The sequence below is a fragment of the Hemibagrus wyckioides genome, linkage group LG23 (genome assembly GCF_019097595.1).
Source record: "Hemibagrus wyckioides isolate EC202008001 linkage group LG23, SWU_Hwy_1.0, whole genome shotgun sequence".
Classification (NCBI taxonomy): domain Eukaryota; kingdom Metazoa; phylum Chordata; class Actinopteri; order Siluriformes; family Bagridae; genus Hemibagrus; species Hemibagrus wyckioides.
In genome coordinates this window covers 1,792,707-1,818,152 of record NC_080732.1, presented here as the reverse complement: position 1 = coordinate 1,818,152, position 25,446 = coordinate 1,792,707, and the positions used below count along the sequence as shown (strand labels likewise).

Here is a 25,446-nt window from a genome sequence, read left to right as displayed (position 1 = left end):
GTAACACTGTAACACCACTGACTCAGATAACTACAGTAAGATACAGTAACACTGTAACACCACTGACTCAGATAACTACAGTAAGATACAGTAACACTGTAACACCACTGACTCACACAGATACAGTAACACTAACACCACTGACTCAGATAACTACAGTAAGATACAGTAACACTAACACCACTGACTCAGATAACTACAGTAAGATACAGTAACACTGTAACACCACTGACTCAGATAACTACAGTAAGATACAGTAACACTAACACCACTGACTCAGATAACTACAGTAAGATACAGTAACACTGTAACACCACTGACTCAGATAACTACAGTAAGATACAGTAACACTGTAACACCACTGACTCAGATAACTACAGTAAGATACAGTAACACTAACACCACTGACTCAGATAACTACAGTAAGATACAGTAACACTGTAACACCACTGACTCAGATAACTACAGTAAGATACAGTAACACTAATACCACTGACTCAGATAACTACAGTAAGATACAGTAACACTAACACCACTGACTCAGATAACTACAGTAAGATACAGTAACACTGTAACACCACTGACTCAGATAACTACAGTAAGATACAGTAACACTAACACCACTGACTCAGATAACTACAGTAAGATACAGTAACACTGTAACACCACTGACTCAGATAACTACAGTAAGATACAGTAACACTGTAACACCACTGACTCAGATAACTACAGTAAGATACAGTAACACTGTAACACCACTGACTCAGATAACTACAGTAAGATACAGTAACACTGTAACACCACTGACTCAGATAACTACAGTAAGATACAGTAACACTGTAACACCACTGACTCAGATAACTACAGTAAGATACAGTAACACTAACACCACTGACTCAGATAACTACAGTAAGATACAGTAACACTGTAACACCACTGACTCAGATAACTACAGTAAGATACAGTAACACTGTAACACCACTGACTCAGATAACTACAGTAAGATACAGTAACACTGTAACACCACTGACTCAGATAACTACAGTAAGATACAGTAACACAAACACCACTGACTCAGATAACTACAGCAAGATACAGTAACACTGTAACACCACTGACTCAGATAAATACAGTAAGATACAGTAACACTGTAACACCACTGACTCACACAGATACAGTAACACTAACACCACTGACTCAGATAACTACAGTAAGATACAGTAACACTGTAACACCACTGACTCAGATAACTACAGTAAGATACAGTAACACTGTAACACCACTGACTCAGATAACTACAGTAAGATACAGTAACACTGTAACACCACTGACTCAGATAACTACAGTAAGATACAGTAACACTGTAACACCACTGACTACAGTCAATGAGCGAATCCCCTGACACCAGGACCACCTGTAATTGGTGGGAATGTGGTGCGGTCGGCGCCGTACCGCAGTTCGTCAGGAGGAGTGTATTTTGTCGTCGCATGTCTTCCCGCGTGTTTCCTCGTGTGTTTAAACAGCATCTGTGTGTAATCTGTGTACCGTGTGCGTCAGCTCCAAACCAGCATGTGCTCATGTAACTAGCGCTTTGCCCTTTGGAGTATTTAGTTTGATCTTTGCCTGCTGGCTGACTTAATCAGTTTTATTTGAAATTTCATTCAGGTTCTTTCTCTTTTTTGGAAGTTGTTAACACGGCGCACCCACAGGTGGCTCCACGGGGTTCCGGGTTCTCCCACCGAGCACAAATGTCCATTATTAGTCCAGATGTCTTTCAGCTGTGTCTGGGAAAACCCCATCGTTTCTACTTTCTGTCATCTCATGTAAACCGCCTTTCTGCAATTACAGCTTTCTGTTTCAGCCTGTGGCCTCGTGTCGCGCGATCGGATCGGATTAGCGAAACGCAGCAAAAATTTAAACACGGCATAAAAATGCATACGGTCATTCACGTGAAGCTTGGAATCGTTCCTATGAAGATTCAGCGACTGACCGATCATAAAATTATTAACTAATAATAGTAAAATCCACAGTGTTCTGTTGCTAATGAAACTAACTTGAAGTATGTTAGCTGTTTGTGTGTGTGTGTGTGTGTGTGTGTGTGTTCCTCATTTTAAAAACTCATTACGTGGCTGAATTCTCGGATCTGATCGGTCAACAGAGGTGAATGATTTTTGTATAACAGCTCGAGGCTGTAACGTTAACGACAGGTTTATTTTAACAAACTCGTTAACTGAGGGTTTATATTAATGTGCTCAATTAAGAGGATCGTTTCTATAGCAACAGCTCATTCACAGAGAGTTATACAGAAGAAACTTCATAACTAATCATTATCAGATTTTGCAAAATAAATAGTTGATTATTAAAGAAAAGTGCAGTCTTTGATTTTTTTTTCATTCAAGGAAGGAGTCTCCAGTGTCAGTGATCTGTATCAGGCAAGGAGCGTTAGGGTAGAGTTCAGGATAGACGAGTTTAGGTTTAAAAAAGAAAAGCCGGGGTTCTTAGCAAGAGATGGATGGGGGTGAGGGGGTGTTTGATCTGCTGAGGGAAGGAGTGTTTATAGCTGCTGTAACATACGTTAGCACAGGAACTCATGTCCTGGATGTTCCACAACACAGCTAATGAACTGAGGAAACTACAAATAAACAGCCAAAGATGAAATCCGCTTCCGATTCGTTCATGATGCTGAAAAAAAAGTTGGGCGTTAATGACCCTCACCATGGCTTTCACAAAAGCTGACCAAAGTTAGCTCCCAAACGCCAAAATTAGATCCATTTCCTCGCCTACAATCACCTGGACACTACCACGTAACCTTTCCCCTGCACTATAAACGTCCCGATCGTGGTTGAATAGGCAGAATTGCGTGGTGTGTATTTAACTCTCTTCAGGCGTGCGGGTATTTGACTGCACTAATGCAGGCGAGAGGCAGAGGAGCGCGTGTTCGCACCCCACGGAACGTCCAGTAGAGGTTGTGGAAATTGTAATAATTTGTCGTATTGATCCTTTTGCCACGGCAGTCGGTTCCCATTGTGGCGGAGCAGAAATAGACACTTCATCGATTGCCTCTTTACTGCCGCACTTCCCGGCCTGGGAACGAGGCTTCCTGCTGCCGCCGGGCCCATTGTCCCTCACGCCTGGAGATTTAAATGACCTCTGAGATATTTATATATAAAAAGGAGAGTTTTAATTCTGAAAAGCAGCCGCTTCGTGCTCGCTTTCTCGATTTAATGCGCTTGATTCGATTCATTTCCTGTGCTCAAGTCGCAGTGCGAGGGCCGGGACCGGCCGTGTGAATAGCTGTGATTTGACCAGATTACACCTCATTATGTTTTATAAATTATTATGTTTAACGTTCATGTGCTTCACTGGAGATCGTATATAAATATACAGATATACATTCATATCTGGTGAACTGAAACTAAAACAGGATGAAAGGTGAATTTATTTTCACTACAGCTGAACAGTCGTGATTTTTGATCATAATCATGGTTTATTTAAAAAATCTTTAATTAACTAATCACCACCTGCAATTTTAGTGGAGATTAGATCCAGTGTGTTAATATTTTAATAAAAATGTATATGTTTATATTATAATTAATATTACTATATTACTATATTATTTATATTACATTCTAGTTAATATTATAAATATTAATATATTCATATTGTTATAAATAATATTATAATAAAATTAGTATATTTACATTATGCTATAATTAATATTATAATGAAATTAATATATTTATATTATATTACAATTAAGATTATAATCAAAAATAATATTTTTATATTATATTATAATTGATATTATAATAAAAATTAGTATTTGGTACTAACTTTTACTTCGTCAATGAATCTGATAATCTGAATCTTATAATAAATGCTTATTTTTTATGTTGATTTTATATATCTATATTTTTTAATTAGTAAAAAGTTTTAAAATATAATATAACACAATTGGATAATGTTTGGTTTACTCTCATCATTATTTGAAATTTTTTTAAAATATATAATTATTTTTATTTCCATAATTAATTATCTTTCTGTCGTTTATTCTTGATTCATAACATTTTATTTATATAACGCTCAGAACTCTGTTATTCCTTGTAAAAGTGAGTATTTTTTTTCCTGCATTCAAAAGGTGTACATCAGCATGTGTAGTAAATCTGATCTGTTTTTTAAACAGGATGTTTAGAAGTGTTTACAGAGTGTAAAAGTTTTATTTGTGTGTAACAGGTGGACTGTAGAGGAGCTTCGAGCCGAGGTCCAGGTTTTTCTCAGATCTGTGAAGAAAGCTGTAGAGGCAGAGGTGCAGCGGAGACTCGTCTGTGAGGCGGCAGGAGAAAGAGACCAGGCCAGAGAGCAGGTAACTCTCTCTCTCTCTCTCTCTCTCACATATATATATACACACACACAATCACATGCAATCACACACAATCACACACACACACTTGCTTTCGTATAGCCTCTAGCCTCTCACAACACGTGTCACACTATGAACGGGCATAAAGGCCAGAAAAATCAGCTCTCACACTTTTCACAAAGGTCAGCCTTGTCTGAAGCCTAGCATTCTCAGAACACACACACACACACACACAGAATGTGTGGGATGTAGGGCCTGGGACCAGATCTTGTTTGTTTGTTTGTTTATTTATTTATTTATTCATTCACACTCTTCCCTCAGCATGAAGCACAGAGACCAGAAAAACCATCATGGGGTGCCAATATTTATGATTGAGCTATAGAATTCGATTCATTTCTGACCACAGGAGACGTTAGAAATGTTCTGCTTTGTAAGTTAATTCAGATAGAATGCTAATAACAATCTTAGGAAAGGTACAAGGACACCGGTAAGGTTCGCTTCGTGTCCACTTTATCTAGCTGACCTTTGACCTGTGAGATCATAAAAACCTTGTTTTTTTTAAGCTAATATAAAATAAACAGGTGAGGTGTGTTTATCTGTAAGCACAGAGAGTACTAAAACTGACGGATCGTTTGCTTTTTCCGCTCAGTTTGATAGCTTTTTCCACAGTTAGCTTATATTTTTTCACGCGCGTAAAACTAAAAGTGTGTTCTACGTGACGGAGGGTAAAGAATCTTCCTGCGGCCCCAAAAGTCAGAAATCTATGGATTACACGCTGGATCCAAACACCTCTGCAGATCAAACCCTACATCTTTTATCATGTATGACACACACTCAGGATTTTCACCATAAAATTCTGGTTTCTCTCTCAGCTAGGATTTTTCCTGTTAGCGATGTCTGTTAGCACGGGGGACGTCGTGTGGTGGCACCTTGTTCTAATACACCAGGATTTGGACTTGTAATATTTCAGAACGTCTTGTACGTGGGAATCAGATTGGATAACGGTCGTCAGGTAGGAATTTCACAAAAGCCCAGAGACTCAATTAATCCGGGTTCTGAGGAGTTTCTTTGAAATCATTTAAATTCCTCTCAACTTCCTCTTCATCTTCTTCTCCGCGCGGTGAATAATTCAGGTCGTTCTTCGCTCCGTAAGGCGGTTAAACATGCCGCGTGCTTCACAGAGGTAAAGCCGAGGAGCAGGAGGGAGCTTAAGCGCGACCGACGCCCGACATCGGGATCATTTTCATGTGTCGTTTGCTCTCTGACGAGCTCGGGCTAATTACGGCAGGTGTCATATCGACCACCCGGCGCTCTGATCGGCCGCGTCGTCCGTCACCTCAGAAATAAAGAGCGAGACGGAGGGCTAATCAACTCCCTCACACCTTCACCTCACACTGACACCTGCTCCAGTTTGCAGAAGCCCAAGGCCTTTCATTTGTGGGTTAAAAGAAGACAAAAATAAGGAAAATTCCTTCTCTTTAGTCTGGACTTTGTACTTAACTTCATGGGGCAGTTGTCAGATGTGGACTAGATGAAGCACTTTAATATTCCGGCTCGGCTCGGAGCAGCTCGGGAACCTCCGGTAAGCGGCCGGATCGAACTCGCGCCATCCATTTACTCCTCGTTTATTCCAGACTTGATCCATAACCAGGCTTATTTTAGGCAAAATTGCCGCCCATGTTGCAAATGAATCGCGGTAAGGAATCCTTGAAAAAAAGATAAAGCACCTCGGCGCGGCCGATCAAAGGTTTTAAATACTAAAAACAGCAGCAGGCGTCGAAGGCGGTAAGAGTAAATCCATATAACAAATTGCTTTTGTGAGCTCTGGATGAGCCGCCGATTTTTCCGTATTGAACTTTTGTCCCATTCAGTGGCCACAGTGGGGAAAAGATACTGATCCTCTACAGGATCAATACACAACCAGGCTTCACTGAGCATCACACACACACACACACACACACACATGAAGACACATCACTCTCTGCTGCTTTCTGGAACCTTTTTCCTACTTAACAAAAAAAATTCCCCCCAAAAAGTTTCCCTGATTTTTCCCCATCCAGCTCCAGAAGTGTTTTGTGTTACCCAATACTGCTCTAAGGCAGGGCTGAGGGATAAGTGAGATACTTGTTTCAGTACCTGATCTCACATCCATGATGATGATCCTGTGCACAAAGCAGCTCCATGAAGACATGGTGTGGAGGGTATGGAACATTGTGGAGGTTATGGAATGGTTTGAGATTATGGAATTGTGTGGAAGTTATGGAATGGTGTGGAGGTTATGGAATGGTGTTGAGATTATGGAATTGTGTGGAGGTTATGGAACGTTGTGGAGGTTGTGGAACAGTGTGGAGGATATGGAAGAGTGTGGCGGTTATGGAATGGTGTGGAGGTTATGGAACAGTGTGGAGAATTTGGAACAGTGTGGAGAATTTGGAACAGTGTGGACTGGAGGAACTGGAGTGTCCTACACAGATCCATGTGAATGGAGCTGATTATAGCAGTTAAAGAGAGAAACTTTTCGCATGTACCTGTCTAAGGGGGCGGAACCTTTTATGAATATAGTTGGTTAGACGTGTGTGATATTATTTTTTCCAGATTTTTCCATATTATCCTTTTACACATCGTTTTTCCTGACAATCGTGGAAGGGGCGGGGCCTCTAGGCAGCATCTGTCAATATTGGAGAGTTCAAAACACCTGTGATTGGATCATCAGCGAGGATGATCCTGATATTGTTACATTTGAAATGAAAAGTCTTGTGTTTGTGTGTGTTTGTGTGTGTGTGTTCATAGTGATGATGTCATTACTGTAAAGTTAGTGGAAAGTGAACTAGTACTAAGGGCACGGTTCCTGTCGGTTCCTGACGTTGCCGTTGTTTGTGAAAGCTCAGTGATAAATTGCCGACATGTTATTTCCTCATTCCTGCCTCGCTCGCCGCTCGTCTCTGATATGATGCGCTGCTGTAGATGAGCTCATTACGTCTAATTTTCTATAAGATCATCAACATTAGCTGTGATGTACATTTGTTTGTGTTGCCTCATTGCACCGGAGAGCGGAATTTGATTCGGATATTAATTGATTAGATTTTTAAGGATTTTTAAGCATGGGAAATGAAGTGGAGGGCTGAGTGTCTCTCTCTCTCTCTCTCTCTCTCTGATTCTGTTCCTCACTTTATCTTCATGATGGCATCATTACCGTGAAGAGTGCGCGTCAGCCGTCAAATTAGCGCGCCACGTTTTTAATGATCCGCCTCATGTGCCAAATAAAGCGTGCCCATTGGCTCATTATTGATCTTCATTTGCTCTGATTGGTGCCACTTGTGAGAATCTGAAAATCCTTTGGAAATGCACAGCAGGATTCTGAGAGCGAGGGAGAGATGTAGCGGAAGATAGATAGATAAAGATAGAGAGAGAGAGAGAGAGAGAGAGAGAGAGAGAGAGAGAGAGAGAAGACATACGAGCTGGATGTATACATTATTAGGCAGCTGGTGTCCTGCATCCTTCAGTCCACTATTACAGAGAGAGAGAGGCCGAGGGGCATCGTAAAACCCACCAAGTCCCAGTGAAACGACCACCGACAAGGCCATTATCAGCTCCTCAGCCACACTCATTACACACACACACACATACACACACACACACACACACACACACACACACACACACACACACATACACACACACACACACACACACATACACACACACACAGCCAGGAAAAAAAGCATCACAGTGCAGCACAGCTTAGATAAAACGATCTGGACGATTTGACCAATTAAATCTCATGAAAGAGGTTTTTTTTTTCCGGCTACTCTTTTATCCGCTCATTTTTTTAACCCGATTTTCCCCCCAAGACCTCCACATTCGGATCGCTCTGCGTACCAGAACCATATTTTGGAGGCGATCATTAAGACGGCCTGCAGTTTTAGAGTGAGCTTAGCCGCAAATCGGCGCAGCGAGACCGCCGCCGCTCCCGCCACGTGTTTTTAATATACGTTAGCCACACAAACTCACGCTCCTTAATCATCGCCTAACAGCGGCGACGTCCTCCGGATTCTTTTAATTAGCGACGCCAGCACACGATCCGGCCGCGAACCCGGGAGAGACACGCTCGGGAGGTCGGTCCGTAATCCTGAGCAGGGAGGAGTCATGCTAACATCGTGTTCTCTCCCACACCGACACCTCCTTTTTTTGTGCGTGTTTCCATCTTCATTTATATTAATTTTGTAAATCTCAGCAGACGAGCGGGAGGAGGGAGAGGCGTCGCCGTGCGCCCACCCTCGTCTCGTTACACACCCCTGGGACTGGTGTTTTAATTTAGCCAGACTTCACTGTAATAAAATTTTATATCAGTCTTTTATTAGGTGTTAATATTACACTCGCTCTCCCTCCACTACAGCTTTATCTAATTGCTTTCATTAGCACCGCAGGAAGCGCTCAGGCGAGGACTCGTAGCCGCTCGCTAACTCGCTGGCTGGCTCGCTTTACTACAACTCTAGCAGTGAGAATCCGGCGGCGTAGGCTAGACCTGTGATGAGACGTGGATATAAACTGTAATATCAAAATAATAAAACGCTCAGCTCTTACTCCTGATTATCGCTGATACCACGTGAACTTCGTACATTTACCTCTGAGAAGAACATCATCCAGTGTTTCATAAATAATTACTTTTAATACTCAGTTCTTTCGCCACGCAATGTTGTCTGTTAGCAGTACACGTCGGTTGCTAAGCAACATCACGGTCAGTGGCGGAGTGATACGTGGTCGTGATGCGCTCTCAGGTGTGTCTGTGAGAAAAGTTAGTTTTTGTAGAGCGTTTCCTTCTTTTTGGAGATGGAACTAGTTTTTTCAGAGGAGAGTGTTTGAGGTTCTTAGAGTGACGTGGCTCTGATGGCGAATGGATACGGAACATCCTTCAGGAAAGTGTCATGTGACTGGAACTACTTTTAACTGAATCATGATAAAATTCCATAAGTAAAAAAAAAAAAATTCCTCACATCTGTCACCTAGACCCATTTATTTTACTGTCTCTCTCTCTCTCTGCCTTACATCTCTCTCTCTCTCTCTCTCTCTCTGTCTGTCTCACATCTCTTTCTCTCTCTCTCTCTCTCTCTGCCTCACATCTCTCTCTCTTTCTCTGCCTCACATCTTTCTCTCTCTCCCTCTGCCTCAGATTTGTCTCTCTCTCTCTCTCTTTGCCTCACATCTCTCTCTCTTTCTCTGCCTCACCTCTCTCTCTTCCTCTCTTTTTTTTCCTTTTCTCCATGGTGCTCTCTCTGTGGATGTATCTCATCCTCTCTCTCTCTCTCTCTGTCTGTCCTTCTCTCACTCTCTCTCCCTCCCTGTGTGGATGGAACTGACCTGCCGATGGATTATTATGGCTGTAGAAACGGTCAAGCTTGATGAATCTGGAGGAAATTGGCTTTGAAATGGTCTCATCTGCTCCGGTCAAAGCCATTACTTGATATATTTTCTAAGTGGATTCGGAGTGTTGGCTAAATGATTTTAGCATTACGTCGACTGGCTCCAGGTTTTGGCTGCTTCTCTTTCCTCTGAGGTTTAATCACACTGAAAGCCGTTTCCGACTCCATTGTTTGAAGTGATGTTTTAATGAGCGGGTCACTAACACGTGACTCCGGACAAACAGAAACACACAGGATCGTGTGAAGAAACGAACAAGAAGAAACGTGCTTATTTAATATTTCACAAAAACTCATCTCATCTTCATGCAGATGAATTTCTCCGGCTCGTTAATTAAACAAACAAGGTTTCAGACACAGTAAAAAATATTTCTTATAGCTTTTTGTCCTTCGGTTTTTATAGAAAAGAATAGCCAGATAAAATAAACAAACAAATAAACAATCTAACTAAATAATCTAATTATTAAATGGTGCAGTGGATAACCTGAAATATGTTATTATTAGATTTGATTAGTAAGATTTTGTTATATAATTAATTAAACTGCACGTACATTTTTAGTGTTTTAAATTAATTTTTCTATTATGGTACTGTTTTTTTTTTTTATTAAAGATTTTAGAGTTAAAAAGTGTTTAAAAAAGTGCAATTAAATTAGACACAATAATCTAACACTAATGTATTATTATAATTATTACCATTATTATTTTTTTTTTTTATTGAAACAAGCATGTTGAAGTATGTTGAATTAAAAAATAAAAATAGAATTAAATACAAAGTAAAGTAAACAAGAATAACAAGCTAATTATTTTAGCAAAACTATTTTTAGAGGGTTAGTTTTTTATTTTTATTTTTATTTTTTTTTTTTTTGTTCTTTATTTTTGGGGATTATTATTATTATTATTATTATTATTGAAACAAACGTTAAAGATAAAAATGACATAAAATAGAATAAAATACAAAGTAAAATTAAAACAAGAATAATAAACTGATTAATTTAACTAAATTATTTTTAGGGGGTTAGTTTTTTATTTTTAGTTCTTTATTTTTAGGGTTTATTATTTATTTATTTATTTATTATTTTTACTACTACAGGAAGTTTATTTTAAATATTTTAGCTGTTTAATGTTAAGGACAACGATCAGTCTCGCATGTCATCCTCACACGTTATTGTCTTTATTATATTCACCTCTCACTGTACGCTTCAGTTAATGACATCACAGTGTTGAACTCTTCAGATCAATAACAATGTCCTGTCCAGCTCTTTGACTTTGAAGTGAACCTTGGCTCCTCTGCATCCTCCGTCATGACCAAATGTTTATTTATAAAGGCACATAAACATGTAAATACACACACACACACACACACACACACACACACACAGAGTATATTCTTAAACAATCAGTAGAAGCTTTAATGTGCCAGAGCTCACAAAGCGGAAAAGGGGGCGGGGCTAGACTGAATACATCATAAAGAGGTGTGGTCAGCTGCTATGCTGCACTAGCCAATCCACTCAGCTCCTCTTGTTCCCTTTGAAAAGAATAGTTTTTAAAGAATAAAATGGAAGTCTTTTACATATAGAAAAAAAAATACTAGATTTAGGAGTAGTAGATTTCCTGACTGCTGATTCGAGGAGACTCGAGGAGGACAATCCTGAGTGATGTATTTGTAGCTGTCGCTTTCCGTCTGAAGTGGGGCTCCGTGTCGCATTAAACCCAAAACCAGTCTGTCTGATGCTTTGCTAGTGAATGTGTGAGATGATGAGCACAGAGAGGAAGAAAGGAAGTGTCCAGTAGAGCGGATAAAGCTAAAGAGGTTTTTGTTTTCGGTTCTGAATATGAAACACCGCCCCCTCGTGGTGTGGAGAGGAATCTCATGACACAGGTGCCGAGTGTTCACGTGTGTCAGCCATGACTTTTCACGAAACACGCGATGTGATGCAATCTTTTTCCCGCCCTCACTGGCACCAATTCTCTAGCGTGTGATTCGCGGTGCCGGGACATAACCCTGAACTCCTTGGCTCTTAGTGGCTTTGAAGTGGCTTCATTTCTCAAAGTGCGTTCAGTTGGAAAACTTACGCATTCTATCTTTTCACCCCTCACCTCCGCACTCTCCTACACACACTCCATCTTGACTTTTCTTTTTTCTTTCCCTTTCCTGCGACACTTTTCCTCGAGTGTGAAGGTCGTGTCTCGAGTCTGAATGTGACAACTTGAGTCGCGTATAGAACATGCTCCGTCACGTTCGGCTTCCTCATCCTTGAGTCTTATGGGCTGAATGGAACGGAAAGAAACCTTTATTATTTTGTCACCGATTCGCTACGTAGCTCTCTTCGACCGACGCCGAGGGTCAGCGTGACGGAAACCGCTAACGTATCGAAGCAGCGAGAAGTTCCACGTGGCTCAGGAACACCATCCTGTCCATCTCATCTACACAAATCCTATTGTAGTGCAGTTCTTTATGCATCCTCCAGCAATCACTGACCAGCTTCTACCGTGTCCTGTTTACTGTACGCTCCTGATTGAAAAACACTCATCTCACAGTGATTGAAAAGAGAGAGAGAGAGAGAGAGAGAGAGAGAGAAGCCGCCTGTTTGAAAGCGGTACGCAAGGCTGATTGGAGAGCACCGGCCCTGAGGAGAGCACTCTGGGAAGGGCAAGCTGGACTTTGTGTAAGTAGGGGGATGCTTAATTACTTTTCCCCAACGTCCTCCAAGCCATACCTTATCCTCCATCTCCGTACGAGCCATTAGTCATCGGAGAAGTGCCGTTATTAAGGCATTAGACGACTCGTTGCGGCCGCTCTGGAAATTGTTGCCGGTACCGATGCAATTAAAGAATCCATTAGTATTATTAATAAGGACTCACGTGTGCACCGGTGGACGCTGGTTTAATATGTAATTATGCTGCTGTTATGAAAGACCCACACACCCACTCACACACACACACACACACACACACAGAGTGAAGGGGATAGGCCATGCCTTGTTCAATCACGTTTCCCACTCGTCAAGCTCGCATATTTAATTCAGAGCCCTTTTAAAATAAATATACATATTTAAGCGATACATCATCCAGCGGACATTTTAATTAGTAGTGTGATGAATTCTTAATGCCATCTTTAACAATATATGTGAGCATTATTACTAATTCCACTCCGCCAAACGAGCTGCGCTTTTACACTGGGCCGCCAGCTTCTTATTTTCTTTTAAGTGATTAGAAAACGCGTGGCTGTGTGTTAACGCGCTTTTACATTAGCTTCGTTTATTCATTTTTAATGTTACTTTTATTAAGCGCGGATCCTAACACGCTTCGCCGCGTAACAGGTTCGGTATTACTCTCTAATCACCGGGACCTTTTCGTACGAAGGCGGGGTCGACGGACAGCTAGCGTATCCACGGAAACCGGAGACGACTCCGAGGCCATGGTGGAGTGTCCGAGTGTCTGATCCACAGGCTAGCAAATGAAAACGGCGTTGAATAAAAGCGCGAGAAGAACCGAAGAACATAAACTTATCTCTAGTGCAAATGTGATTCTGCTTCTCATCTAAATCTCATTAAAACCTGGGTTTTTGACACATGCTACAAGATTTTCAGCTGTTTTGGAGCTCTTGAAGAAACCGGAGAACCCTAAAGAAAATCACTGCTAAAGATAAGGAGAGCAGAAACGGTAGGTTTCAGTAGAGTTCCTCCTCAGAGTGTAGCTCCACTCGCACAGAGACGTGGCTCTGATTTGCATTTTTAAGATTCTTCACTTCATCTTAAATCAAACACCAATCCTGTCTGTGTGAATAAACTCGACTCTCTCAAGAAAAATAATAAAACCTTTCCTCCTCATCTGTTTCCTGTGTCTCTGTCAGTCTGCCGGCCTGAGATTATATCTATATCATCATCATCATCATCATCATCTCCTCCTCGGCCTGACAGAGAAGATTTGGTGTAATCGCTGATCTCAGTGGAGTAAAGTGCCGCATTATACAGTTTTATTTCAGCAAAACAGAAACACAATGTGTGTGTGTGCATCTGTGTGTGTGTGTGTGTGTGTTCGTCGTCAGCTACCTAAATGCACTATGCAGACAAACACTAAGAATAACAAGCTGCAGACCCTCAGTTCTGGTCGTGACACACAGAGGAGTTTTGGATATAAAGCAGTGGATTAGACGGATTTGCGGAACACCGTCAGTGAAGACGTAACATATCGGGATACAGCAACGTGACACGTGATGTGAAGGCCTTCTCAAAAACTGGAAACTCAGGATGTTGGTGTTCGTGTTATGAGCTGAAATTTTGACCATTCCTCTAGAAGCGCATTTGTGAGGTCAGGCACTGATGTTAATCGAGAAGGCCTGGCTCTCAGTCTCCACTCTAATTCATCCCAAAGGTGTTCTATGGGGTTGAGGTCAGGACTCTGTGCAGGACAGTCAAGTTCCTCCACACCAAACTCTTTATGGACCTTGCTTTGGTCACTGGTGTACAGTCATGTTGGAACAGGAAGGGGTCATCCCCAAACTGTTCCCACAAAGAGCATGAAATTGTCCAAAATGTCTTGGTATGAAGCTGAAGCATTAAGAGTTCCTTTCACTGGAACTAAGGGGCCGAGCCCAGGCCCTGAAAAACAACACCTGAACTCAATGATTTGGTGGGGTGTCCAAATATTTTTGGCAGTTTGTTCTAAAGCACTGGGAAATGCAAGAGGTTAAAAATGGCACAATCCGGTCCAGTACAGGACGCAGGAAATGATCCCTGGATCCTTGAAGATGGTTAAAGGAATCTCGATTGATTCCTCGGAGGAAACCCCGAGAACGCAGGAGATAACTGTGATCATATTCGGACTCGGACACTCTACAGAATCTCTGCTTTCTTTTATTTAAAACAGAACATAATGACCGCAAACTGACCAAAGAATTAATGTGTTTTAGCTCCTGAATGATGAATATGTAAATCTACAGGATTGGGATGCGGAGACACAAAGGAGGAATGCCACGATGTCCAGATCGATTAATTCACCTGTCTGTGTGTGTGTGCGTGTGTGTGTGTGTGTGTGTGAGAGAGAGAGAGAGAGAGAGAGAGATGATTGGAAATCTTATTTGAATAGAGCGAGTGAAGTCGTGGTATCTCTTCTCCAGATCTCAGCGTGAGTCTGTGGAAACACACTGGGTGAGAGCGTCTGCCGTAACACCACGTGTGTGACAAGGAAGAGCGGCGTAATAAACGCAATATACAAACAAAACAGCTCGGCCTCCTCCCCTGCCTTCCTGACACGCGCGAGACAGGCTTCTGAAAGCTCTCGCTCTGTAATACGCGCTTATAATTGAATCGTCGACGTGAACCACGCATGTGTACGTGATTCTCTGACAACTTCTCTTTCCTCATAATCGCTGCTCTTTAATCTCTCACCGTTTCGCCATGCCGACTCTCTCTGTCTCCTCCCTTCCTGTCTGGAGTCGTGCACACACGAACGCAGTTATTGCCTTTGGTTATTAAGCAGGAAGAGATGCGGGGAGAAGGAGGAAGAGGAGGAGGAGGAGGGGAAGCCATTTTGCGGCGGCAGAATAAGCTGTCAAACAGTGGGGCAGGTGATGGTGCGGGATGATGGTGCGGGCGGTCCGATTACTGCTCCTGCTTTTATTAAATGTCTCTGTATGAACGCTAGACTGCAGACAGAGAGCAAGGAGGGGGAATCATTAAAACACACACACACACACACACTGCATGCAAAGCTCTTCTAACAGACTGGCTAATATTATTTACCACAGAGGGAAATGAATCCTAGCAGAGTCGTACAGGTGCAGGTTCCCTCGCTTTCTTCTCATTTTCCGTAGCAGCCGTGTCTAATCATGATGTGATCAGACTTCCAATATAGCCAGTGATACCTCCATATACATTATTGTTACTTGCGGTGTAGCTATACGTCTGATCACTGAATCTAATCCTACGTAATTTCATCGAATTGAGATTGAGTCAAAACGATTCCTCTGTCCGATCTTACGGAGCGTGTGGTCCGACGTTTCTCCAGTTCCCCGCTCATAGCTTCCGAGTTCCTGTCTGATGAAAGAAAGATCTTCTCTAGTCTAATACACCCTCTCATTAAAGGTTTATAGAGCTAAATAAAGCTTGAAAGGACGTAGCAGAGGTTGTTGGTGCGTCTGGTGTGAGTACATAGCTAGTACAGTTAGCTCGCTTTGCTAATCTAATCTGAGAATGAAGCTAGCATGAAGCACTGGAATAAATCAGACAGGTCATTTTCATGCTGATCAGCATGTAGTGTTAATGTGCTTTATATCTTGAGATGCTATCTAAAGCTACCGCCATTTCTCATCAGATCCAAAAATTAAACAAGCCACGCCCACAAGCAACCCAGTCATAATGCACTGGTTTTCATTGGTTAGGGAATTTTTAGAGAATTATATATCACTGAAGCTGATGATTTTTTTTTAGCAAACGCATCACAGGATCTGTAACAGCTCTTTATAAACACGAGTCGACTCCCAAATTATTTGAATCATTTGCAATATGACTCAGTTGAATACAAAGAGGTTATACACACTAAACACTACTCGCTTTTCTTCTTGATGATGCCTACAAAATTTTCTGGGCCTTGATATCAATCCCTTCTTTAACACCCACATACACACACACGCACACACACACACACGAGTCACTCCACCTCCTATTAAGAGAAACAATCTAAATGTTAAGCAGTGCTGCACTCCGGCTCGGGGAAATTATTCCCGCCGTGGGTTTGTAAAACTCCCATTGTTCACTCTGACACACACACACACACACACAGAAACAAAGGAAGTCTGTGCAATTTGGGTCTAATCACAACATCTGTATTTCTCACCTATTTACATTTTCCTCCATCAAGGCCAAGCAGAGACGTTTATTTTAGATGAGATTTTTTATGACGTGTAATTATTGTCATTAAGATCAGCCCTGAGAGAGAGGTGTGAGGGAGGGGTGAGAGAGCGGAGAGAGAAGAGCGAGAGAGCGGTGTGAAAGAGGGGTGACAGAGTGGCGAGAGAGGGGAGAGAGAGAGGGGCGAGAGAGCCGCAAGAGAGATGTGAGAGAGGGGTGAGAGAGGGGTGAGAGAGAGGGGCGAGAGAGGGGTGAGAGAGAGGGGCGAGAGAGGGGTGAGAGAGAGGGGCAAGAGAGAGGTGAGAGACAGAGGAGTGAGAGAGAAGGGTGAGAGGGAAGGGTGAGAGATAGGGGCAAGAGAGGGAAGGGTGAGAGATAGGGGCAAGAGAGGGGGGTGAGAGGGAAGGGTGAGAGAGCAGTGTGAGAGTGCAGCGTCAGACTGAACCACAGTGTGACGTCTTCTATAATGAATGCGTCACTTACTCCCGCCTCCGAGTTACACCCCCTGCCCCACCCACTCCCACACACCTCTCTAATAAACACATTCATCTTTATTTTTCTTTCCTCTATCAAGTGTCGAATCTCTTCTCTCTGCTTTCATCCCTCTTTTCTCTCGTTTCTCCCTGCCTCTCTTTTTCTTAGTTACATAGAAACTCATGTCTTTCTCAGTCTCTCTCCCTCTCTCCTTTCTATCCGTTTCATCCTTTCTCTACACTTCTCTCATTTCCCTTCTTTCTAAGTCTTTCACTTCTTTCTCATCATTAACTAAAACTTTATTTACGTATGTTCCTCTCTCTCTCTCTCTCTCTCTTTCACTCTTTCTGTAAAAACTCCCCCTCTCTCATTCTTTAAGTATTCTCAATGATCTGTCTCTCATTGAACATCTGTCTCTCTCATTCATTAACTTCTGTTTGTCTCTCAATCTTTGTTTCTCTACGTATCTGTCTCTTTCCCTCATTCATGTTCTCTCTCTCTCTCTGTTCTTTATGCTCTTTCTTGTCTTCAGTCTCATTCTTCAAGTTCTCCACCTGACTCTCTTGCCATCTGTCTTTCTCTTTCCATATCCCTCTCTCTTTCTCTCCGTGTCACACACACTCTCACACTCTCTCTCTCTTTCTTACTCTAACCCTCTCACACACACACTCTCTCTTTCTCTCTCTCTCTCTGTCACACACACACACTCTCTCACTCTCACTTCCTCTCTCTCTCTTCCTGTCTCTTATTCTCAATCACTCTCTTTCTTACTCTCAATCTCATTCTCTCTCTCCCTCTCTCCCACTCCCTGTCTCTCTCTCTCTTACTCCCTTTCTCTCGCTCTCTCTCTCTCTCTCTCTCTCACAGATATGTAACTTTTTACCCCCTCACTGAGGTGTTTGCATTCATCCGTCTCGCTCTCTGCGTGTTCACTCCAGCGTTCACGTTAAGATTTTATGCCTGTATTTATTTCGGCTGCTCTGCGGCTCATAAACACCGTCCGCAGAGTCGCAGCCTCCAGACGCATTTGTAACAGATTAGCGAGAGCGACTGCAGAGGTCTGCTTTCAGTTTAACGTCTCGCTCCCTGTCTTTTCTTTTCTTTTTTTTTCCTGGAGAGAAAAAGAAAACCCTGTTTTTCATGTTGTGAGCGTAAAAAAAATCGAATCCCAGTAAAAATAAAAGGGGGAATGAAGGAAGGTGTAATTGAAGTCACCTGATTAGAGGCGTGTCCTCCGCTCCAGCGTCCAGCGAAATAAAGTAGTAAACATGAGACGTGGGAAAGCTGCGGGCGTCTCGCTCAACATACTGAATCAATTAATCACGTGTAGAGGAAAAGAGTGATTGTGGGGAAGGAGAGAAAGATGAGAGCGGATTCCTGACACAGGTGGGTGGTGTGTGTGTGTGTGTGTGTGGGTGTGTGTTAAAGAAGGGATTGATATCAAGGCCCAGAAAATTTTGTAGGCATCATCAAAAGCGAGTAGTGTTTAGTGTGTATAACCTCTTTGTATTTAACTGATTCATATTACAAATGATTCGAATCGTTTGGGAGTCGACTCATGTTTATAAAGAGCTGTTACAGATCATGAGATGCGTTTGCTAAAAAAATTCAGTGTGAGGAATTTAGACGACTTTCGGAATATAAAAAAAAACTTGTCTCACACACATTTGGTCTCACATGCAACGGTTAGTTTAAAGGCTGAAAGGTTAAATCTCAACGTGTTATTTATTTTATTTTATTTATTTATTTTACAAAAATATCATCCACTAGGGTTACAGAGATGTTCAAAATGCTTGAAATTCCTGAAATTAGTCTCTTTCCTCGAGACTCGAGGCTCTCTCTCTCTCCCTCTCCTCCCCCCATCCCCCCTCTCTCTGAGGTCAAACTTTGTTTCCTGTAAAACTTGTTCTCTATAAAAAAAAATGTATTGGGGTGGAGCTATGGATTTATTTGGGGGTGGGGCTATGGATGCGCTCAGCTTGTGACATCACTAAATATGTAAATAATTATGACTTGACATGACAGGATGATGTGATAACATCATACAACCCAACAATTCACCAACAATTAAATTTTTTTAATTTAATTTAATTTTTGACAAATTTACATTTTTATCTTTATTTATTTAAGAACGACACATAGAACTTTTTTTATTTTTTTTAAAGCTTTCACAAAAATCTCACTTTTTCCTTATAGCAGCTATATTACAATGTAATGAGTAAATAAATAAATACATTAATTAATTAATCTAAATTTGGTTTAAAATCTTATGATTTTTCCAGGTTGTCAAGGTTAGAGTATAGCGCTGGCTGATTTTCACAATTAATTCATTAAATTTAAATGAATTAATGTTTTAACACAATTATCTAAATCTTCTAATTGAAATTTATTTACTTTATTAAAATTTATTTAATAAATTTATTTACTTTATTTATTTTATTAAAACATCTATAAATGTTACTTAAATGTTCAAACCCATACGAAGGAAAACACTAAGCCATGTCAAGGCTTTAATTCACAGCAGTGACATTCACTAGAGGTTTAGAAGTGTGTGTGTGTGTGTGTGTGTGTGTGTGTGTTTTTGACCTGTTGCTCCTCACACACACAGCTGCAGCAGCTGAAACGCAATCTGGAGGAAACCCGGGCAGAAAACTTTCACCTCCATCAGGAGAGAGAACAGCTGGTGACCAACATCAACCTCTGGATCACCAAGCACAAGTAAACACTCCTACTGTCCACACACACACACACACACACACAGTTTTGTTGTAATGTTTGTTTCTTACGCCTGAAGCATGACCACCTAGTTTTGCTGATGTTTCATAAATGTAACTGAAAATGGATAAAAAGTACATCATGTATTAATTAATTAATAAATAATGACATCACATCACACCCTGTATTACTTTACTTTAACAGCAACTCTCTCTCTCTCTCTCTCTCTCTCTCTCTCATTCTTCAAGTTCTCCATATCTGTCTCTTTTCCACATTCATGTTCTCTCTCTCCGTCTCTCTCTCTGTTCTTTAGTTTCTCTATCCTTGTTAATTAACTTTTTTCGTTTTCACTCGTTCTCCCTCTGACTCTCTCACAATCCATCTTTCTCTTTCCATATCCATCCACCCCCCCCACCCCCCCATCCTACGCTCTCTTCCCCCCCCCCCATCTCCACCCTGTCCCTCCCCCCACCCCTGTGCCGCTTTCACTCCCCCCATCTCCCCCTCTCTCTCTCTGTCTCTCTCCCCCTATCCCTCTCTCTCTATCTTCTCTCCCTCTCTCTCTCTCTCTCTCTCTCTCTGATTACTGCTGCAGTATTTGATTTGTAATTTAAGCTCAATCAGGACACAATCAGTTGTGATGAAAGCCATCGAGGCGGTGATGGCTGTTGTTCTGTGCTGTTTAGCGCTGCTTTACCGCTGCAGGATTATCGTCCTCGTCTTCTTCTTCTTCTTTCCCGCGCCGAACATCGTTCCCTCTCTCTTCTTCAGTCTGAATCGTGTCGGAGTTTAAATCATACAGTCAGAGCCGAGTGAAAACGTCTGAGCTCTGATCTACATAACGCATAATGAACACGAGCTGAGAACACACACACACACACGTCTCCGTTTACTCACAACGTCTTTCCAAAAGCACCAGAAGAGCTTCAAGAGCTTCCGGATCGTTCCGTTAGCTGTCACGGTCATCCTGATGTCCTTGTGTCTTTTCTACAAGCTCTTGGAGCTCGTTTGTGTGATTGTTATGTCTGTTAGCCGCTTTGTTACACATTTTTAACACAAACACATCCACAAAAAAAAGAAAAAGCTAGAAAACTGTGGTCTAAAAAAAAAAAAAAAACGTTGGTCTCATCATGAAAACTAACTTCTGGTTTTCTTTTTTTCTCTCGTCTTTATCAGGGCCGCTAACGAGAGTCTGGCTGCGCGGATCAAACGGCAGAACGAGCTTTTGACCAGCATCAGTCTGGAGAGAGAGTACGTGTTTAATCAGCTGTTTAACAGCTCCAGCTCTTCTTCTTCTTCTTCTTCTCACCGTGTCTCCTTCATGCTTCATCCCGCTCTGTCGTCTCTGTCTCAGACGTTCCTATTCCTCTGTATATTCATTTAAAGACTTTTCTCACGTATAGACGTTTAATGAGAGGTTGTATAGCACGGGGCGGGAACTAATTGCAGGTGAGAAGTAAAGCAGAACACGGGGAACTGAAGAAACATATAGGATCAGTCCGAGGAATCGTTCGGATTTATCACTCGTCAGTTTATCATCATTTTTACTGTCGGGAGATTGCGTGCTGCGTAGCGAGAGTTTGCAGTTTGCGCTGCAGAGCTCACACTGTTCTAGCAATTAGTTCCTTCATCTAGCTAGTGTAGAGAGCGGAGAATACTGACCGAGTGTTCCTTTAATATTTCAACAAATATTTCCTTAAAAATGTCATAAATGGGCCTCACTTTATCCACGATATCCCAATGACATACAACGATTGGATATAACATTGTGAGAGGTGAAGTGTATAAGACTGAGTATCTCCTCATCATGGCACCTGTTAGTGGGTGGGATATATTAGGCAGCAAGTCAACATTTTGTCCTCAAAGTTGATGTTAGAAGCAGGAAAAATGGACAAGCGTAAGGATTTGAGTGAGTTTGACCTTAAGGGCCAAATTGTGATGACTAGACCACTGGATCAGAGCATCTCCAAAACTGCAGCTCTTGTGGGGTGTTCCCGGTCTGCAGTGGTCAGTATCTATCAAAAGTGAAGGAACAGTGGTGGACCGGAGACAGGGTCATGGGTGACCAAGGCACACTGATGCCGGTGGGGAGAGAAGGCTGGCCCGTGTGATCCGATCCAACAGACGAGCTACTGTTGCTCAGATTGCTGAAGAAGTTAATGCTGGTTCTGATAGAAAGGGGTCAGAATACACAGTGCAGGACGGGTCAGGGCTGTTTTGGCATCAGAAAAGGGGACCAACACAATATTAGGCAGGTGGTCATAATGTTATGCCTGGTTGGTGTAATTTAACACAATATCAGTGTTATATCGTAGATGTTATTACTGCAGTTGGTTTAGAGCTCAGGTCTCCATCGATGAACATGTGATGGCTTCAGCAGGAAGGCTGATGAACACTGATGCTCAGAGGTGTAAGCTGATCAAAAGCTTCTGGTTTCAGACTCTACAGTGTGTAGTTATAGAAAGGAAATGATTTATAATCATGCTCTCCAGGGTCACCCAGATGAGGATGAGCTTCCCTTTTCAATCTGGTTCCTCTCAAGGTTCCTTCCTCATAACATCTCCTAACCACCAGATTTTCCTAACCATCGTCCCCTCTGACTCGATCATTCCGGATAAATATTAATAAATTGTAATTTTATTCACAGAATTATAATCTAATTTGCAAAAAGACAGTGAAAATATCAGGCAGCTTGTTCCTCCTGGTTGCGCACTGGCTTTAATTCCCCTGATCGAAGGACAAAACGTGTCCTTTTTCATTCCGAATGAATGATTTCTCGAGGAAAACTTCATTGTTGCACGTTATATGATCTAATCATGAAAATATAGTCAGTATGTTTCATATGTAATATTTCTGTAACATTATTACCGTCTTGTCCTGAGGATCTGACCGCACTAGATGCCTCGTGTGATACTGAAGGAGAGGAAATGAAAGCCATCCATCTGTAACACATGCACACAAACCATTCTCCAAAGGGTGTGGCTCTTACAGGTTTAAAGCGCAGCACATTTTACATGCATTTCTTTCACAAATTACTGGTCTGAAGTAGAAACCGAAGCGCATGTAGATGTACGGCGTTTTCACGGTATTTGATGAAGCTATTTAATGACGTTATAATGTTATAAAGGCTTAATAACCTGTCATTATGATTAATAATGTGATGATTTATGAGTTATTAAGGCATAATTATGAACTATGTGCTATAAAGGCATAATAACTAGTCAGTTATACAGCAGTAATAAAGAGGTAACACATTATTATGGCTTATTAACACATTTATTAATGAGTTACAAAGTTGTAATAATGAGATCGTTCTTTAATGACTTTAAAGAAATCAAAAAACAAAAGAAACCTCGTCCAGGTGAGAAAATGGAATTAACGGGGCGGGGCTTCCAGAGAATTTAAAACGCCTACAGAAGTGTCAATCATTCCAGATGCCAGATGGTTTATCTGCTGTTTGTTTGTCTCAAGGGAAAAATGTTCTTATGACGTTCTTGCTAACGTGACTTTAGAAAATAAATAAATAAAAGCTCAGAGCTCAGTCTCCACAGTGCTGAGGCGTAACTTCGGCTCTCGTCTCTTGTGGCCCACGTGTTAAACCCGGTTCGGAGCTACACCGCGTTATCGTGCGACAGAGAAGTGGAGTTATTATAACATGGCTGAATTGTCATTAAATGGACGTCCGTGCTGTGAATCCATCTCCCTCTCTCTCTCAGTCTGTGTTATTTCATCATCTCTCTCTTGTCTCTCTGTAGCGCTCGTCATCCCGACTGCTTTGCATGATGAAGAAATCCCAGCGCGACGTGATGTAGAACATAATCGCCTTTTTATCCAGAGCTGATTTGAGACAAGAACTCGTTCACTTTTCTCCTCGACTCCAGCGAAGAGAACCGTCTCTGGCAGAGCACCAAAAGATAATTATACCTCAGAGAGAGAGAGAGAGAGAGAGAGGGAGAGAGGGAGAGAGAGAGTGAGAGAGAGGGGGAGTCTGTACGTCTTGTCAATCGGTACGGCCTTCCTTACCTGCGGCTTTCAAAAGCCCGGCGCCGACACGCAGCCTTCCCTGAACCTCCCCTCTCATCCCTAATGGACATGTTTGTAAGGAAATGAATAGCTCTTGTTTTCCATTAAGAGCATTGGAAGAAATGGCACTTTGTATGTTGACATGGTGGACAACGCATGCATGGAAGTTCAAAGGGTTCAGCGAGGACGCGCTGCGTACGCCTGCAGTAATGACCATCTTCTCTCTGATGTGTCTGATTCACTTTTTTCTCTCTCTCTCTATTCTTTTCTCGTCTCTCTTCATCACGAAATAACATTAATTGCTTCCAAATGCTTCTCAAACTCTGCTTAAAGACAGATGTAGGTCTTGCTGTAATCGTTTCACAAAGCATCGTCCCCTGCTGTCTGGAGTGGACGAATACCGGCTTCTGAGCTCCGAGAGCTGCTCGTCATCCTGATGTTATTTTCGTCTCGGGCCTCCGAGGACTTTAGAGTTTTCGCGTTTTTCTGTAGGTCTTGGAACGTGGACAGCTTTATTTTTGTTCTATTAATAAAAAAAATCATAATAAAATCCCAGAGTAGGTTTGGAGTGAAAGATTCAGGAATGAGATGAGCAAAGGTGAACACCGAGACTGCTCTGAACGTCCTACTTACTTATTAAACGTGCCATTTTTGTTCTGTGATAAAATACCTGGCTATGCTAATACGGCCGCCACCTACCAACTAGGTCAACCTCCTCTCCCTGTGACTGTACACCGGCTTCATTCACATCACAGGGCAGAGGACATGGTTTTATTTTTCTTCGTAGAATTTATTTCCCAGTTTGGTGTTTACCGGAAAACAATCGAATCAAATCAAAAATGAATCAAATCATAAACGAATCAAATAAAAATGAATCAAATAAACAGAGAACCGAATCAGTGAATCGGAGTTGTTTGTGTGGTCTGTGATTTAGATTTTTCTTTTTATTTCCTTTTTTTTATGACCAGTAACAGACTACATGTGCAGCCTGCAGCGCAACATTCACTTCACACGCAGGACTGTTTAAAAATGTTGTCATTGTGTTCAATTCATCAACAAACTCCCTCCTACATCCTGAGCCTCACCACAGACACCAACAATCTCTGAGACTTCCTACATTTAGTTTTCTTCACAATGTCTGTTCTGCTTTTCAGGTGCAGCCCAAATGACATACTGCACACTAACACTAACACTAACACTACACACTAACACTAACACCACACACTAACACTAACACTAACACTAACACTACACACTAACACCACACACTAACACTACACACTAACACTAACACTAACACCACACACTAACACCACACACTAACACTAACACTAACACCACACACTAACACTAACACCACACACTAACACCACACACTAACACTACACACTAACACTAACACCACACACTAACACCACACACTAACACTAACACTACACACTAACACTAACACCACACACTAACACCACACACTAACACCACACACTAACACTACACACTAACACCACACACTAACACTACACACTAACACTAACACTAACACCACACACTAACACCACACACTAACACTAACACTACACACTAACACTAACACCACACACTAACA

The 25,446-nt window shown here is 41.8% G+C and overlaps 1 protein-coding gene across 4 annotated transcripts in view; it reads left to right on the top strand.

Moving 5' to 3' along the window:
* The window catches only part of LOC131344345 (trichohyalin-like), a 128,710-nt gene that overhangs the window by 80,073 nt on the left and 23,191 nt on the right, over nt 1-25,446 (top strand). For 2 of the 4 annotated variants that reach the window (XM_058376576.1, XM_058376577.1), the window contains exons 16-18: nt 4,234-4,363; nt 19,711-19,820; nt 20,994-21,068. In XM_058376576.1, the coding sequence (XP_058232559.1) occupies nt 4,234-4,363; nt 19,711-19,820; nt 20,994-21,068 (315 nt within the window). Of the gene's footprint in view, nt 1-4,233; nt 4,364-19,710; nt 19,821-20,993; nt 21,069-23,572; nt 24,959-25,446 lie in introns of those variants that run through there. The other 2 variants (XM_058376579.1, XM_058376578.1) reach the window with 2 other exon arrangements.